This window comes from Rhincodon typus, chromosome 5, assembly GCF_021869965.1.
Source record: "Rhincodon typus isolate 14 chromosome 5, sRhiTyp1.1, whole genome shotgun sequence".
Lineage (NCBI taxonomy): Eukaryota > Metazoa > Chordata > Chondrichthyes > Orectolobiformes > Rhincodontidae > Rhincodon > Rhincodon typus.
The window spans coordinates 22,171,854-22,185,953 of record NC_063336.1 but is presented as its reverse complement, the minus strand read 5'-3'; the positions used below and the strand labels follow the sequence as shown (position 1 = coordinate 22,185,953).

At 39.4% G+C, this 14,100-nt stretch overlaps 1 protein-coding gene across 4 annotated transcripts in view; it reads left to right on the top strand.

The window, feature by feature from the left end:
- Positions 1–13,158, top strand: part of afg1lb (AFG1 like ATPase b) — a 143,830-nt gene extending 130,672 nt beyond the window's left edge. For 3 of the 4 annotated variants that reach the window (XM_048597015.1, XM_048597014.1, XM_020528076.2), the window contains 3 exons: positions 4,675–4,815; positions 6,986–7,099; positions 10,538–13,158. In XM_048597015.1, coding sequence (XP_048452972.1) covers positions 4,675–4,815; positions 6,986–7,099; positions 10,538–10,678 — 396 coding nt within the window. In that variant the 3' untranslated portion in view covers positions 10,679–13,158. The remainder of the gene's footprint in view (positions 1–4,674; positions 4,816–6,985; positions 7,100–10,537) is intronic. The other variant, XR_007262113.1, reaches the window with a different exon arrangement.
- Positions 13,159–14,100: the final 942 nt, after the last annotated feature.

Genomic DNA, 14,100 nt, shown 5'->3' with positions numbered 1-14,100 from the left:
AGTGAGGATGTTTTGGACACATTCATATTACCAGAGAGGAGGTGTTTGCAGCCTTAGATTGCATTAAGGTGGATAAATCCCCTGGGCCTGATCACGTTCATCCTTGGATGTTATGGGAGGCTGGGGAAGAAATTGCAGAGGTACTTGCAGAGATTTTTGCTTCATCTTCAGCCACTGGTGAAGTTCCAGAAGACTGGATGGTGGCTAATGTTGTTCCACTGTTTAAGAAAGGTAGCAAAGACAAGCCGCAGAACTACAGGCCAGTGAGCCAGACAACAGTGGTAGGCAAGTTATTGGAGAGGATACTGAGGGACAGGATCAACCAATGTTTGCATAGTCAAGGTCTGATTAGGGATAGTCAGCATGGATTTGTGTGCGGTAACTCTTGACTGACAAATTTTTCAGATTTTTTTGAAGAGGTAACCAAGAAGATGGATGAGGATAGTGCAGTGGCCCTTGTCTATGTGGACTTTAGTAAGGTTCCACATGGCAGGCTAGTCATGAAGTTTAGTCGCATGGGATCCAGGGAGAGCTAGCTAATTGGATTCAAAATTGGGCTTGATGGTAGGAAGCAGAGGGTGATGGTTGAAGGTTGTTTCTCAGACTGGAGGTCTGTGACTAGTGGTGTGCCACAGGGGTCAGTGCTTTGTTATTTGTTATTTACATAAATGATCTGGATGTGAATGTACAAGACATGATTAGTAAGTTTGTGGACGATACAAAATTAGAAGGTATTGTTGATAGCGAGGAAGGTTATCAGAAATTACAGAGGGATCTTGATCAGAAGGGGAAGTGGGCTGAGGATTGGCAAATGCAATTCAATACAGATAAGTATGAGATGTTGCACTTTGGAAAGTCAAACCAGGGTAGGACTTGTACTGTAAATGATAAGGTCCTGAGGAGTGTTGTGGAACAGAGGGACCTAGGAGTACAGGTACATAGTTTGCTGAAAGCGGTGTCACAGGTGGACAGGGTAGCGAAGAAGGCATTTAGTATGCTGGCCTTCATCGGTTGAGGCATTGAGTATAAGAATTAGGACATTATGTTACAATTGTATAAGTCATTGGTGAGGCTGCACTTGAAGTATTGTGTACAGTTTTGGTCACCCTGATGTGAGAAAGACATAGTTAAAGTGGAAAGTGTGCAAAGAAGATTTACGAGGATGTTGCCAGGACTAGTAGGCCTGAGTTATAGGGAGAGGTTGGCCAGGATAGGACCTTATTCCTTGGAATGTAGGAGAATGAGGGATGATCTTATTGAGAAATCATGAGTGGCATAGATAGGATGAATGCATATAGTCTTTTTTCCCCAGGGATGAGGAATTGAAAACTAGAGGGCATAGGTTTAAGGTGACAGGGAAAGTTTTAAGAAGGATCTGAGGGGCAGTTTCTTCACACAGCAAGTGGTGGGTATATGGAATGGGCTGCCAGACAAAGCGTTTGAGGCAACAATAACAACATTTAAAAGACATTTGGATAGGTATATGGATGGGAAGGAATTCGAGGGATATGGACCAAATGCGGTCAGTTGGAACTATTTGAGAGGGCACCATGGTCAGCATGGACTAGTCATGGCCAAAGGCCTGTATTACTCTATGCTGTATTACTCTATGTCTCTATGATCTATAGAGGGTGTCGGATGCATTTGGGCTGAGACAAGCTGAGCGTGTGACAATGATAAGAAGATGGGAGTAGACAGTCTTGGTGTGGGTGTGTGGTAGGAAGCGTGTCCTTGGGATAAGTGTAATAACAACATTGCAAACAGTCTGATTCAACTTCAAACAGTTGCTAGGAAAAGGGGTGATGTCAATGGCTAGAGCGAGGAGTTTGCAGTGGGGACTGAAAACAAATATTTAATTGGAGGAAATTTCGGCACTTGAGACAGAGGAGGGGTTAAAAGAGGTGAAGGTGAGATAGAAAGAACAAGGGCCTTCAGTGTACAGACAGAAACTAATGGCTTGATTTTAGATAATGTCACCAAGAGGTAGCATGTAGATGAGAAGTAAGAGGTGAAAAGGATAAATTCCTGGGACAAAACACAGCATAACAGTGCAGGAACAAGAAGAAAAGGAATTGCAGGTGATTCGCTTTCTGTGACTGAATAGATCAGAATGAAACCAGGCAAGTCCACCATTGTCATGCTGTTTGGGGCTGGAAAAGTGCTGGAGAAAATTTTTGTGGTGAACTATATCAAATATTATGAACAGGACAAGGATGGTGGGTACCTTTGTCTCAGTCACAATGAATGTAATTTGTACCTTTTTTAGGTACCAGTGCATTGAAGGGTGCAGAAACACGATCAGAGGGATTCAAACAAGCTCTTTCCTTTTTTGAAAAACAAAACAGCAACAAAGAACTGCAGATGCTGGAACGAAAACAGAAATTGATGGAGAGCCTCAGCAGGCCTGGCAGTATCTGTGGACAGAAAGCAGTTTTGGGTCTTCAGAACACTAATAAGCACTGGAGACCAAGCCCAACAATGTTTGAACGGGTCCCGCCTGATTTGGTGATGAACAGTTAATTTCGCAAAAATTGTGACATTGACTTCAGTAAGTTATTTGTGGAGCTGTAACAATGAAAGCTGCTAGATAACACCGCCCACCCAAGTGCCTCGGTGATGGAAATTTGTCAAAATAATATGGATTTTTTGTTTGAGAAGTTAGTTACCTAAATTAGGTACTATTCAGTTTATGCAGATACTATCCAGTTTATTTCCTCCCAAGGATCATTTAAGCAATGGCCTTAAATGGACAGATCAAGTTAAATACAACTGCAGTAAAAACAGAAAATGCTGCAGAAACTGAGGAAGTTTGATAGCATCTGTGGAGAGAGCAACAGAGTTAATGTTTCGAATCCAAAGAATCTTTGGAACTTCTGATTTGAAACGCTAACTCTGTTTCTCTTCTCATAGATGCTGCCAAATTTGCATGCTTTCTCCAGTATTTTCTGTTTTTATTTCAGATTACCAGTATCTTCAGTATCAACAGTGGAATACCACAATAGGGTTTCAGATGATCAAAATGAAAGCCACAGAAAATCTGCTCAGATCACTGAATATTGGATATGTTTAGTATTATTGATGTGCTTGCAATTTAATAGTTATGTGTTGTGAGCTTTCTGAGATTCAAATACTCTTGTATCACATCTTAAATTAATTTTATCAAATTGTCACCCATTTATTTTCTGTCCTTTGCCACCATGTCAATCTAAGATAGTATTCAGACAGATTACCTAATGCAGTTGCATTTTTAGCCATTATATCAGAGTACTCTGACTTCACCACACCCCCACTGCGTTTGGGAAGATAAACTATCCCCGCATTCTGAGTTTCAAATGTTTCTTTATTTCTCTCATCCTGTCTCCTTTTGTCTTGCACTGTTACTTCTGTTGGGTAATCATGTTCACCATGTAATCATATTACAGTTCATTCAGAACTTTTTGTCCCCTTTCCCTGATTGTGATGTCATCTGTAATATCTTTTTCATTCTGTCTGAATGGCAATGCCTGAAACTTCTCATCACATTTCTCTGACTTAGAGTATTTCCAGCATATTCTTTACTCATTTCAGATTTCCAATATCTGTAGTAGTTACTTTCAGTGCTCCTGAGGAGTGTTTTTTTTTGTCTGCTGAGATGCAGAATTCAAAAGTGGATTGTTCACTCCAATGGGGTCTGTCCTTTCAACCCTGGGATGTGTCTTTGAGTCCAGTTCAGGGTGATGGGGCTATCTACTGTGTATAAATGAAATTGATTTGAGCAGTTTTAATGTGATTCCCAATCAGTTTGATTACTGATTCTGATGCATTGTGTTCACCAAATGATCACTTGATTCAACTGCCACACCCAGGTGCAAATAGTCTTTTTGTTGCCAAATATACAGTATTTTTTATAACTGATAAACATGTTCAAAGAAACCAAAATGAATTTTAATGTTATTTTTCTTTAGGGTTGCTCATGGCTGTATCCAGTTATTCATTCATGGACATTCTGGGACAAGCATGGTGCATTGGCTACTCTATTTGGCTCCAATGTGAAAACTTGTCACATCAAATTGAGATTCAGTTGAATAAATGGAGAAGGAGTATGGAGAAAACATACAGGTGTAATGACACTGACGTTAAAACAGAATAGAAGCATCAGCTTATCCCAGATCATAGAACATAGAACATTACAGCGCAGTACAGGCCCTTCGGCCCTCGATGTTGCGCCGACCTGTGAAACCAATCTGAAGCCCATCTAACCTAAACTATTCCATTATCATCAGGGGATAGGAATGAGCAGATTATGGGATCATACTCAAAGTTGCTGGAAAAGCTCAGCAGGTCTGGCAGCATCTGTGAAGGAAAAAACAGAGTTAATGGTTCAGGTCCAGTGACCCTTCCTCAGAGCAGAACAAGTTCTGAGGAAGGGTCACCGGACCCAAAACGTAAACTCTGATTTTTCCTTCACAGATGCTGCCAGACCTGCTGAGCTTTTCCAGCAACTTTGTTTTTGTTCCTGATTTACAGCATCCGCAGTTCTTTCGGTTTTTAGGGATATCATACTGTTCCATTTCTTGTCTTTATTTCGTTTCAATAACAGGACTTACTGTTGAAAATAAAACAAAAGTAAAGCTGCAGCCAACAAGCACCAGAATTAGAGCTCATATTAAAATCTGGTTCTACTTTAAATTCCAGCCCCTTGGAGCAAGTGACTACCTGGAAATGACTAAACACTTTGACACTGTATTCATTCGGAACATACCAACACTGACTTTGGCAAAGAAGACTCAAGCACGACGCTTCATCACTCTCATCGATGCCTTTTATGATCACAAGGTTGGATTTGCTTAGATCACACTAGATCTTTTGATGAAAGATCATAATGTGTTTCATCTTTGCACCTACGGAATTAAAGATTTTTGTTCACACTTACATTTGTTAAACATGTGCTTCATAGAATTGTACAACACTGAAGATTCAGTTCATTTAGTCTGCACCTGCTCTTTTTCCACTCCTTGGCTTTTTCCTGACTTTCAGGTGCTAGCTGTATACTCTGACTTTCCCAGCAATTTCCTATCTAGCAACCCTTTGAACAACACACCTTCTGCTTACACTCATTCCCCTCTCTCCAAGCACATTTTAATGGCTGAACAGCCAACTCTTATCCTAAAGCCCTCTTGCAACCAGGCTTCATAGTCACCCTCCATAAATATCATCCTTCCCTTTTCACCACACAGTTAACAGACCTTCACATTTCTCTGTCCCTTGCAGAAAAACAAGTGCATAACTTGGCAACAGTGAAATGTCCATGTGAGTTGGCAAGGGCATAACATGTGGTGGCCCTCCAGTGGCTCTTTTATCAACCCCTGGCAATGTATGTCTTGTTCAGGAGGCTACAGATGCCAATGACAACTTGCTATAAAAGTATGAATCTGGGTCATTGGTGCTCAGAAATTGACAGCTCACCACCTTCTCAAGGGAAACTAGGGATGGGCAATAAATGCTGACCCAACCAGCGATGTCCACAACCCGTGATTGAATACAAAAAAAAACTTGTTGAGGGAGCAGCCTGTAAACCCTTTGTTTTGGTCTCACCTCCTTCCAGCTGAATAGCAATCCATGTCCATTTTCTCTGTCCTATGGAGGTATGTGGCTGAGGAGAAGGCTGCTGGTGCTAAGTGGTATTCTTCTGCTCTTGCCTTCTCCCCAGAGATGGGACATGCAAATGCTGTATTGAAGGCTGGCAGGAGGAGAGAGCACCTGAAGGTGAGTCAAGTGATGGATGAAATGTCTTTCCAGGAAGTTAGCAATCACTTATCAAGTCATGCTAATACTGAAAGAAGAGGTGCTTTGGAAAAAAAAACTTTTCACTAGAGCTAGGTCTGAACAAAGCTATACTGAAGGAGCTCTTCCCACTTTGCTTTTGCTTTGGTGACCCTGAAAGTTGTGGAAAGGTGGAGAAACCCGTGTCTTGGCTAAGAATTCCAGAGCTGAAGATTATAGTTATTCTTTTTCATTATCTTAATTATTTACCCAATCATAGAGGATGTGGTCCCCAATTTTGCTGCATTCTCGCCTGCATGATCCAGAAGAGTTACTTTGATTAGGATTAGAATGATGTTGATTCCAACATACATTTCAGGGAATTTAATTCCATACATGAAAACCCATCTCCCACATCTTCATGCCTTAGAACCAGTCCCCAGCCAGGGTGGGAGCAGTCAGATAAGAGTTCTGTGAACAGATATATCTAGCAGAGGAAATCAAAGAAATATGTTAGAAACACGATTTCAAATTAAAATTTTTGATGAGTTGATTGAAGATGTGATTTCAACCCTGGTCATTTACAGTCCTTAAGACTCACAAATGTAAAGAGCTTGCTCCAATTGCATGATGTGACCAGGACAGTTAACTAACAGCTTATGTGTGCAAATAGAAGTGTATGAAAGTTTTTAAGATACCTCCCAAATTTCACATTGAATCATTCAAGTTATTGTTCTTGCATTTTGTGATTTTAATCCAAATCCCTTGAATGAAGTCCATCCTTCTAGCACAAATTCAGGTAACAGTTCTATAAAGTAACTGATTGTAAAAGCTACAATTATTGTTTCCTGTTCCCTGAAAAAAACATTTTTCTGTCATTAGTGTGGTCTCTAATCTGGCCTGCTGACACTGACCATTTTACACCACACAAAAAATGGCTCATGGAACGATATACTATATATTGGTTTATATATAATTTTATAGTGTATGTTATATGATCTTACAATATGAACCACTGCTGTTGGTAGTGAAGAAATAGGGGGCCATAGTCTTATGAATGTTTCATAATGAACTCCTGATGAGAACAAAGACTTAGTTTTAGAGGATAGTCCATTCACTTGTCATTATCCATCATGTGCTGTTCATGTTTCCAAAATATGAGTAAACTTTGTGTTAAAATTTAATACAGCCTTTCCAGTTTTGTTAAGTTATAAAGCATGTGATTTTTCTTACTTTCTAAAAGGTCAGGGTTATTTGCTCAGCTGCAATGCCATTGGAGAGAATATTTGTTCAGAAGGATCACGACAGTCATGAAGACGATGCCAGAGTCTTCATAGATGACCTAGGATTGGAACAGGTGAGTTGTATTTTATTTCCCTCTCTTGGATCGCTGTGTGCTATTGTTCTGGTTCTGTTATGGGCAGGCAATTGGCCTCCATTGGCATTCACCCTCTTGACATAAGATTGTTAAGGTCAGAACCCTAGCCCGTTACTTGCTCTGTGTTCCTGCTTCACAGAAGTTTTATAGTCTGGGAAAATCCACTCACTAATATAATTGGGTCAGAAAATGGTGGCTGTCACATTAAAAAACAGACTTTTGAATACTGATTTACATTTTGGTTGTAAAGTGGTTTTGTCATTACTTTCATACATGGTCCAAAATTCAGTTACAAATACACCAGATAATTTGCCAAATTGTGCAGACAGAATATGGCATTTCATTTTTTTTTAAAAGAGGAGACATATAAAATTGCCAGAAAAGGCAGCAAACCCAAGGACTGGGAGTAGTTTAGAATTCAGCAAACGAGGACAAAAAGATTGATCAAGAGTGGGGGGGACATGGAGTGAGAGTAAACTTGCAGGGAACATTGAAACTGAGTGTAAAACTTGTACTGATACATGCTGAAAAACAGGCTAGGAAAAACAAAAGAAGGACCCTTCCAGTACAAAATGGGAGAGATTACGATTGAGACACAAAGCAATGGCAAAAAAAAAACATGCATTTTGGTCTGTCTTCATAAAATAGGACACAAATTTCCCAAAATGAGAGGGAGGAGTTGACACAAATCAGTATTAGTAAACATAAAAAATGAAGACAGAGAGATTAACAGGATCAAAGGGTGACAAATCCCGCAGTCCTCTGCATCTTTGAGTACTACAAGAAATGACCCTGGGAATATTGGATGTATTGGTGGTCATCTTTCAAAATTCTATAGACTCTGGAGCATTTCCTACAGATTGGAGGGTGGTAAGTGTAACCCCACTATTTAAAATTGTAGGGATAGGGAAAACACAGAATTACAGACCAGTTAGCCTAACATTAGCAATGGGGAAAATGTTAGAGTCTAAAATGGTAGTGTATACTGGTCTTCATTGCAGAAGGATTTGAGTTTAAAAGAAGTAGAGATACCTTATTAAAGTAATTCAGGGCCTTGGTGAGATTGCACCTGGAATATTGCATGCAGGTTTGGTCTTCCTACTTAAGAGAGGATATACTTGCCATAGAAGTAGTGCAGTGGAGGTTCACTAGGTTGATACCAGCGTTGGCAGAACCGTCCCACGAGGAGAGGTTGGTTCAGCTAAACCTGAATTCACTAGAATTTACAAGGATGATTGGGATCTGATTAAAATGTATAAAATTCTAACACGTCTGGACAGATGCAGGGATGATGTTTCCCCTGATTGGGGAGTGTAGAACCAAGGGTCATAGTCTCAGAATTGTGAGTAGGCCATTTAGGACTGAGGTAAGGAAACGTTTCTTAACTAAAGGGTAGTGAACTTATGGGATACACTACTGCTAGCAGCTGATGAGGCCGGGTCACAATGTGTTCAAGTATAGATTGATAAAAATGAATGCTAAAGAATATGTGGGGAGGAATTAAGTACCATCACCATCACAAGAGAAGTAGTATTAGACAAACCAATGGGAATAAAGCATGTAAGTCCCCTGGCCCTAATGGCTTGCATCCAAACATCCTAAAAAAAAAAGTAGCTACAGAGACAGTGGATGTATTAGTTGGTAATTTTCCAGAAGTCCTTGAATTCTGGAGAGGTACCAGAGAATGGGAAAACTGTCAACATGTGATACCCCTGTTCAAAAAGTGAGGGAGGCAAAAAAGCAAGTAGCTACAAGCCTATTAGACTAGCATCTGTTGTTAGAATCAATTACTAAGGAAGTAATAGCAGAATATTCAGAAAATCATAATCTAATTGAGCAATGTCAATGTGGCTTCATGAAAGGGAAATCACATCTGACTAATTTATTAGAGTTTTTCAAGGAAGTCGCAACCAGAGTGGATAGAGGTTGTGCTTGGATTTCTAGAAGGCATTTGACAAGGTGCCTCACAAGAGGTTAAGTCATAACATAGGATGCGTTGGTGTAGATAGAATTGGCTGATGGGCAGAGAACAGTGAGTGGGCATAAGGGTTTTTTTTCAGGTTGGCAACCTTTAACCAGTGGGACTCTACAGGGATCTGTCCTGGGACTGTAATTGTTTTACAATATATATTAATGACTTGGAGGAAGCAAGTGAATGCACTATGGCCACATTGAAACAAGAATAGGTGGAAAGGCAAGTTGTGAGATAGATATAAACAGTTTATAGGGAGGCTAGTGATAGGCTAAGTAAGTGGGCAAAACATTGGCAAATGGAGTATAATTTAGGAAAATTGAAGTTGTTTATCTTGGAAGGGAAAACAAAAGAACAGTATTATTTGAATGGAGAAAAGCTGCAACATAATTGGACTTGGGGGTACTTGGGCATGAAGCACAGAAAGCGAGCAGACAGATGCAGCAAGTAATCAGGATGGCTATTGGAAAGTTGGCCCTTATTTCAGGGGAGTTGGAGTAGGGAATTCTTAGTGAAACTGTACAAGGTGCTGGTGAGAGCACGTAGGCAGTTCTATGAGCAGCTTTAGTCCCATTATTTAAGAAAAGATATCATTTAATTGGAGGCAGTTCGGAGCAGGTTCACTGGCATAAATAGATTGTTTTATGAGCAAAGGTTAAACAGGTTGGGACTCTACTCATTGGAGTTTGGAAGGTGATCTGATTGAAACGTGTAGGATTCTAAAGGGCCTTGACAGGGTAAATGCCAAGAGGATGTTTCCCCTCATGAGAGAGTCTAGGACTAGAGGGCACAGTCTCGAAATAAAGGGGCGCTAATTTAAGACTGAGATAGGAAGGAATTTATTCTGTCAGACGATCGAAAACCTTTGGAACTCCTTGAAGAGAATGCAGGAGTATAGTGTTGAGATAGAGGATCAGCCATTTAAGTGCTTCATTTTGCTGTCGTCAGTGTTTTTCCCACACCAAGGGGAAGGCCGACACCAGACAGAATGCCCGGAAGTTTTAACTGTGTGACTGTTATCAGGCAAGTGGGAGGAGAGTCCTTCTTTGCAGGGCCCTTAGGCCCATTGGAGGCAACAACAACCTTTGTCCCCACTCAGTCCCCTCACTACAACACTTGACCTAAGTTACACATCAGTTCAGCCTTCTTATTGGCAACATATTGTATTACATATACATCAGTATAGTAAACTGTGTCAAGACTGGAAACATTATGATGGATATTAAAGGAATAATATCATTCTCATGGTGTTTAGGCCATTGTCTGCATTGCTGCTCTTAATCCATTGACATTAACATGTTATCAACTTGTTAAATTTACGACTATGAAATGATAATGTGTGTTGCAATTGCAGAACTACATTTGATGCCTGAATGGCTGTGATCTTCATGGCGCAAAAATTGCTGTTGAATAATTTTGACCCAATTGCTTTTATTTCTTCATAGACTAAACTGGAAGACCTTTCAATATTTTCTGGGGCAGAAGAAATATTTGCATTTCAGCGCACAGTCTCACGGCTCACAGAAATGCAGACTGAGCAGTACTGGAATGATGGAGACAGGGGAAAGAAGGACTCTGCTGAGTGAAAGCAAATATAAATCTATCAAACAAATTCAGCAACAGATCAAATTTGAATTTAATTTAAGAACTGAGGTGTAATCATACTTTATTTGTTCTCTCTTCACTCTAAGGACCATTGATATTCTTCAGTACAACGGTTTCAAGATTTGCTGGGCCCAAACTGCCAGTTTTCATTGGTTTTGACATTATGGGTAATCTAAGCATAATATTATCTAACCACTACTTCCTGATTCATTTCTTCTCGCTGCACTTCTTTATCTTGGTATTATTTCCATGTTCTGAAACTTTGATCTCACATCTAGGCTGCTCCTAGAAACATGGTAAGAAGTCATGGAACAAGAAAAAAGACATTTGTTGTCTCAAGACCACTCCTTCCACAGACTATGCACTATTGTGGGCTGTATTCCATTAATTTAACATCCTCGGGAAGTTTTACATGGATATTTTGGGCATTTGTATATTTAAACTCCAGAAATAAAACAGTTTTATTGCAGTCTTCAAGGGACTTTTTCTGTCTGTTTGGTGGTCATGGTGAAGGGGAGGCAGAGTGAGAAAGTTAATTAATATTATAACACCCATATATAAAACAGAGTTTGACATGCAGAGATCTACAGGGGACACGGAGATATCTCTGCCCTTCAATGTTACTATCAAAAGCATTGAGCAAATATGGATATGAACAAGTAGCTTAGCAGCTAAGGAGGATTGAAGGTTAATTTTCTGAAAAATCAGCAGTATTGATTGGGTAAGTGATGAAAGAGACACCCAGAAAAGAGGGATGATAAGATCAGAAAAGAAGAGGAACACAAATACAGTGTAATGGGATCTCCAGCAGCAGGGAGTCACAGTGAGGAAAGGCTTTAAGCAGAGGCTCAGTTGTACAAAAACCTCCAGTATAAGTAGCAAGTGAGAGCAGCTGGAGCAGTTGAATGAACCCTCTTTGGAAAGAAAAGGGTATCACTGGGGGAAGGAAGGCTCATGGGAAGAGTAGCCAAACAAAGGATTCTTCAATGCAATGTAACTCACAGGCTATTCCATGTAAATACCTCTATGTTTAACCTTAATCTTCCTTCATATTTACAATGACCTGATAACCTGTGGAATAAAGAATCCTTGCTTCATGATCTTTAAGCCATTCGTGTGTGTTCAAAACTCCTGTTACAGTTCACCTTCTGTGATCCTTCAATGCCAAATAATCTGGGGAATATAAATGGGTCTTAGGATCCTTATTTATATATGCAAAATGTCTATTCCCTCAATCAAGCATGGGCATTACATTCTGATTTTTTTTGGCTTTCACCAATTTTGCTGGTGAGGCACTGTCAGGAAGGCTGTATTGTTGTGAAATATGAGCACTGCACGGTTGAAATACTGAACTAAATTTTCCTCCTTTGAACATTTCTAGAATATTCCAATTCCTAGATTGTTAGGACTAATTATAATTGTAGACTACCACTCTACTGTTAACCAATTGAAGAGTGGCATGGAGAAACACTATGGAAAATCCTTAACTGTGGATTTTCTTATATTTCACATTGATACAAAGTGGAGTTAAGTATAGAGTGAAGTTATAAATGAAGGGATTAAGAGAAAGAAAACGTCATTGCCTGAATGGTAAGGAATTCATATGTAAATTCATATGTAAATATGTAAAGTCATTCTTTATACTTCAGGCAAGTTTTATGCAAATTATGTTACTTTTAATTGTTACAGGTAACTACAGATCCATAATCCTTGAACTGGGGATTTTCTCCTGTTTTGATGAGTTTATTACTTGTGTTCACCTCTCTGTCCACCCTGTCAGTCTCCCTGCTAGTTACTAAGGAAAAGTAATTATTCGATACTTCTGCCGTTTCACTGTAAGTTTCTGTCAGTTTACTTGTGTCTTGGTGCCCTATCTGTATCCTGTTTTCTTTTGTTACTGTTGAAATGCCTGTAGAATATTTCTCTCTTTTTTTATCCATCGAAAGTTAATTTTATGATTCCCGATTATTTTCCTTGTTTATTTTTCTTCTTTACTCACCACTTTTAAATTTCCATTTTGTCATCCTCCTTTACTTATGCAATTAGGATACCTTTCATTTAGTTTGAAGTCTGCGTTATTTCTTTATTCATACATGGTTTATCATTCCTTATGGTCTTGTTTTTAGAGGAATGCATTTCTCATAAACACTATTAATCATCATGTTCAATATTTTCCACTGCTCTACTGTCTCTGTGCTTGTCAATATTTTTCTCCTTTATTTTGCCCAATTCCATTGTCATGCTCAAATCTATTTTTTGTCTTGTATCTTTTTCAATCACTATCGTAAACCTTATTAAGTTGTGATCATTATTGCCCAAATATCGTGTTTACCTCTCCTATCCATTTTGATTCACTTTTGACTGTTAAATGCCCGAGTGATTGCTCTTGGTTTTTTTTTGCATACTGGGTAAGAAAGTCCTCCTGTACACTGTACAATAAAATTAATTTCTTGCCAGTTTATTTGAGTAGTTGAAATTTCCCTTTTGTTTTGAAAATGTTTCTTAATTCCTTTATACTTTTATGTGGTTTGTAAAATACCCCTCATTTGTGTGATCAATCCCTTCTTCACCCACATATTTTCAGTTTCTAACTGCCACCTCAGTCTTCAGCCAACTAAAGAAGAAAATATTTGTAGATCAGGACCTCAAATCCATGGCTTAATTCAAAGTTACTGGGAAGCAGAGATTCCTGCTTTATGTTTCAGAAACTCGAAGAACCAATGACAGACAAGGATATGCCATTTTGTTGTGTTCCATCAGTCTTTGACACCTACAGCCTACATGTCTGGCATCATACCGGAACCAAAATTCATATACTAATTTATTCATTTGTATGATAGGCGTAACTGGTTTTGACTGTTCGTAACAAGCAAGGCACTTGTGCCCAACCAGAATCACATGAAAATTCACAGCACCAGTTTCCAGCATTAAATGTGGTTCTGCAGTTGGACATTTGCCGATACCAAAGGGTCGGTTTCCATGCTGTGTGACTCTGTGACTCTAATACTGAGTGTGCAAAGAATTATGCTGACAACTAACGTTGTCGATCAGGGTCAAAGAGTAGCAGACTTGTGCGTGTGCTGAAAGGTATGTAAATTAATGCACAGGATCCTGTTTCTTGTAGACAGTAAGAACATGTACACACTCTGACTGTTTTAACATAAAAGAATGGTTTATGACCACTTGCTGCTTCTCAAGGCAATGTCTTCACCAATCGCCCTGTCAAATTTAAAATAAAAGACAAAGCCTGACTGTTAACTGTCATTATCATTAAATGACACATTCTCCATGGAAATGCATCCGCCAATCTGAGTCCAATTGGCTAACCAATCAGCACTCTCGTGCAGTATAAACATTTTACCCTTCAATTCATTGAATTGAAAATGGTCCTGATAACTGCAAG